At 36.7% G+C, this 4,667-nt stretch overlaps 1 protein-coding gene across 6 annotated transcripts in view; it reads right to left on the minus strand.

Moving 5' to 3' along the window:
• Positions 1-16: 16 nt before the first annotated feature.
• Positions 17-4,667, minus strand: part of LOC107686039 (catenin delta-2-like) — an 89,107-nt gene continuing 84,456 nt past the window's right edge. For all 6 annotated transcript variants that reach the window (XM_016482858.1, XM_016482855.1, XM_016482856.1 and 3 more), the window contains 3 exons: positions 2,610-2,741; positions 2,229-2,305; positions 17-989 (listed from right to left, as the gene is read on the minus strand). In XM_016482858.1, the coding sequence (XP_016338344.1) occupies positions 744-989; positions 2,229-2,305; positions 2,610-2,741 (455 nt within the window). In that variant the 3' untranslated portion in view covers positions 17-743. The remainder of the gene's footprint in view (positions 990-2,228; positions 2,306-2,609; positions 2,742-4,667) is intronic.

The following is a 4,667-nucleotide window of genomic DNA, read 5'->3' on the forward strand; positions in this document are numbered from 1 at the left end:
TCCCCCGGGCAGAAAATGGGGGGGGGGACACATTAAAGCAAACGACACTTCTTAATATGCTTTCTGTTGCATTTCTTACCCATCGAACAGGACACTGGAGTTCAGTGAGTGTATTTTCCTCTCTTTTAAAATACAGGAAAATAAAATGATATATTGAGCCACATGGGAGGACACAGTAGTCTCTGCGTAATATACACAACGCACCTTGTATCTACATCTGTAATATACAACAAGTACTTTACACCGGACTTAAGAAGTTAAAAAGGAGGTACAAAAACAAGCAAATAATAAAAAGAAACCGAAAAAAGATAGAAAGGCTAAGAGTGTAACGGAGCACTCCATAAAAAGCATGGTTTAACATAAAGAAATGTCAAAAATGTGTGAAAACTACTTCCTTAGCTTGTGTCAAATGTCGTTTTCTTGTGCTTCACGTAACTGTCCCATCTCTGTGCCACATATTTTCCACTTTCTCATTTACATGTCGATTCCCTCCACCGCTTTGCAAAAACACCAAAGTTCAAGTGGTCCTTTCTGTAAAACACATGAGCTTCCCTCCTAAATCCTCTCTCTTCAAGCACTTTCCTAACCTCGCTCATCGGCCGAGTGGCAGCCCACTGTGGTGCGAGCAGTGAACCGAACAGAAGGTTTACGTGTGTGAGATGTCTACTAGTGTTCATGCACATGCTGGGCTGGTCCCTGTGTAATGGTGTCCATAGGCCAGCCTCCAGCCTGCCTCTGTGCCTCTACACCCAGGAGTCCGGCGAGGCAGGGTAGTGGCTCGTCTCATAGTTGAGTTCACTGTACGGGCGGGATGCCGAATAAAAGTCCACGTAGTTCCCCGTGGACTTCAGTCCCAGATGCATGGTGCCGTCAGCGGCGGGTGGGGGGCGTGTATGCGCTTGGTCCTCGTAGTACGGCTCCTCGAAGTTGGCTCCTGGGGGAGTCTGGAAGGGAGGGTAGGCCTCTGGAGGGTTGCCTTGAGCCGAGACCTGACGAAAACAATTAGAGCGTAAGGGCCGCTTTGGGAAGTGACATAAATGTGTTATGTGGTAGTTCAGAAACTAAGAATCTAATTTACAATTCAAATCAAGTGCTTTCCATGTAATAAAGTTAAAAGGCAATGAATGTATGTTATATAAAAGGTGCTTCATCTAAACCAGTGTTTCCCAACGTTTTTCGGCTTAGGTACCCCCACAGCGCCATCAAAAAAACTCATCCATGTACTTCATCCACACCAAACCAGAAATGTGTTCATTTTAACTCATAATATACTGGATTATTTTATACTATGATTAATATAATTCACTACTTTAATATAACATCTACTTGGTGTAAAAATTATACTTAATAAATAGCAAATATATTCTTCTACAAGTTTCATCCAGACAATTGTAGTTTTCTTTGTAAATTTAGATTACAAAGATTAATTGGCTTAATAAAGCAATAAGCTCCAAGAAGCCATGGTTTACAGTGAATTTATAACAGCTAAGGAGCGTTGATAGGCACGACGCAAAGCGTAAAATGGTTATTCCATATACGTAGTAAGGTTTCACAAAATAAAACAGAGCAAATGAAGTGTAATGATATTCATAAAAACAGTATTCTTCCGACAAACAATGTAGTTCCTCAGAATCGGTTGTGGTTGCAACAAAGTGGTTGCCAAGCAACACACAAACGTAAACAAAGGTATATGTTTGTAGAGTAATTTACTACAGCTTCGAACGTGGCTCAGCCAATCAGAATCAAGGACCGGAACTATCCCGTTTTTTAATTGTCATTTTTTTTTCTTTAACCCTTGATAACCTCGTATTTTAAACTTAAAATATCTGAAAAAAAAAAAGCAAAAAACAAAGCAAAACCAAAATATTTCCAAATACCCCAGTAACCTGCTTAACTGTGCGCAACCTTCATGTATAACAACTGGCAAAACAAAAATTGCAAAACTGAAATCTTTCTAAATACCCCAGGAACCTGCTTAAAGGTACGTATTCTTTATAACAAGTTATAAAAATATAAATAATATTAAACAAAAAAGTTATAAAAATATTAATAATGTAATAATGATATACAGATATATTTTATGTTAGTGTTATATTAATATTATAATAATTATAGCAGTTGCCTTTAAAAAACATTTAATAAACGTTCAAACATTTCCCCCTTTTTTGACACATGAAAATGTCAAGATAAGATACACGTTACAACTCTGTGTGATGTCGTGAGCTCACCTGGTTATGCTTGATGTCATCACCAGGAGACATGTAAGCACCTCTGAACAGTGTAGATGTTCCACTGGAGATTTGGGCTACAGAGACAGTGAATTAAAAAGATTCTCAGAGGACTGGCAGGTGCTTTGACTATTTCTATTGCTACAGAAAATGTTGACATGAAACAGGTGTGCAGGTATATGAATTACAGTTCATGACTTTTGTTGAGGTAAAAGACTTCACACAGAAGCAAAGGGGAAATATCAGACACTATTCTGTGGAATAAACCTGTTACACTGTTACTTTCACTAATTACAACTCTCTCATGTAATTCACTGCCTTTATTTGATGGTTTGTCTGTCAGTCATATATGGAAGCTTTAACCTTCCTCTGCGCCCTTACCTGCCATGGCGTCTTTTCTGGAGGTGTGCTCGCCCTTGTTTCCATGGTAACCAGAATTGGTTCCAGTTGACTCATAGTCTGTCTTCCTCTCCTTCAAGCTCATCATTTCTCGAGGGGAGGTGGGGGCACTTGCTAAAAAACACAGCAAGTCAACCAATAATGAGTGAGGGGGGAAAAACAGCCTGTTTGTTTAGGCGAAAGTATCTTGACACATTTGAAAGCACAATAAGATCTCATTCCATCAAGGGATCTTTTATTTTACATAAAAAACTCATTTATTGTAATGAAGCTATTGTCTTGTTGCCTTTTGAGGCAAACAAGTGTCAGTGCTCTCCTCCTAATTGCTAAATGGAATTGGTCAGGTAATTGATTGGTTTTGTCTGGGCTTCTTACTCATTCCTTCAGCAATAATTTATTTCACCTTTCTTGTCAGCTTTGTGTTTGGCAAAGCTTTGGTTAGTTTAAATAAAACTGTCTATACGCTTTCTGTCAGAAAGTGAGATCCAAGTATTTCTACAAGGTGACACTTAAAAATATTATAAATATTATAAATGTGATTAACCAAATATTTTATTAACAGATTACTGCATAGTTCATGCACATTCAAATTAAAAACGTTAAAGTTTAACAAAATTATATTATATTATGTTTTATATAAAAATATACATTTGTTGGAGAGAAAATTTGACAACTCAAAATTAGTGTTGTTTTTGGCAGCCTGTTTTAATTTTAGTTTTAGTCTAGTCTTTGTGTGAAGCTGTCATTTTAGTTTTTATTAGTTTTAGTCACTGCAATAATTGTTTACCCATTAAATACTGAAATGGATTTGAATTATTTCACACTTTGTTCAGATTATCATAATTAAAACAAACGTATTATTTTATTATTATTTTTAGTATTTCATGATGAATTTTCATGTAGTTTCAGAGTTGAACAAGGGCAAGGGTAAAACAATAACATTTATACATAGAACAGAAGGCTACTGAAAAGTATCAAAATATAATAATAAAAACGTTTACAGAGTTTTAATGTGACCTTCACATAACAAAAAGCAAAATGAAATCTGTTGATGAAACCCCTGGGACATACAAGTGAAGTGTACAGAGTTGATGAAACACCCAATAACGTCCTCAGTAATTCAAGAAAAGATTATTTTACAAGACATACTTAACGTGTCATAATTTAATGATTTCGATGTTAATGAATCAGCTCTTAATGAAAGATTCTGTGTTTTTACTATTTTTAAGCCTGACTTTGTTGGCTGGTATACGGTCTATGCTAGATGGCCATCTTAATTGCAAATGTATTAATTTTTATTTCCCCGAGAAATTACAAATTGCACAATTTAAAAGGTGTGAGATTCTCATTTGGGATAGTTCCCCACCACACTCTCCCAAGCAGCAGGTAGAATAAATATGCCCCCTCTTTGTTTGTCCCATGATAGGTGAGGACATTATGAGCATTTAATATTCAGGTTGCCTCTAGACTACATTCGAATAAACATAATGAGAATTCTGAATAAAGATTTATTACAGACTGGAGATGATGTAGCACTATTAATGCAGGCATAAAATGAGTTCAAAAGCAGAATTTACTAAAATAAACTTTGATATCTGAAACACAACTAGAGAACAGTTGTAAACTAGTGTTGCTTTCGTCAACGAAAATGATGACTAAATATCGTCGTCAACGAACCTTTATCACGTGACGAAAACGAGACGAGACGCAACGTAAATGCTGGTCATGTGACGATGACTATAATTAAATGTATAATGCAATATTTTTGACGAATAAAAACGAGACTAAATGTGGTTTACAAAATAAAAACTATGCTAAAATGTCTCTTCATTTTCGTTGACCAAAACGAGACGAAACGAAATGTTATAACGTTATTTCGTCTCGTTTAGTCGTGTTATTATTATTATTTTGCAGTATTTCTGTTTCCTGTCTCTCACTTCAGGGGCTGCATCAGGTCGCACTGTGCAGACGCAGGCGACGTCACTTCCTCAAGCCCCACTCGCGGCATTATTTAGAACAGTGTTTCCCAACCGGGGTGCC

Source organism: Sinocyclocheilus anshuiensis, unplaced genomic scaffold (genome assembly GCF_001515605.1).
Source record: "Sinocyclocheilus anshuiensis isolate Anshui unplaced genomic scaffold, SAMN03320099.WGS_v1.1 scaffold930, whole genome shotgun sequence".
NCBI lineage: Eukaryota > Metazoa > Chordata > Actinopteri > Cypriniformes > Cyprinidae > Sinocyclocheilus > Sinocyclocheilus anshuiensis.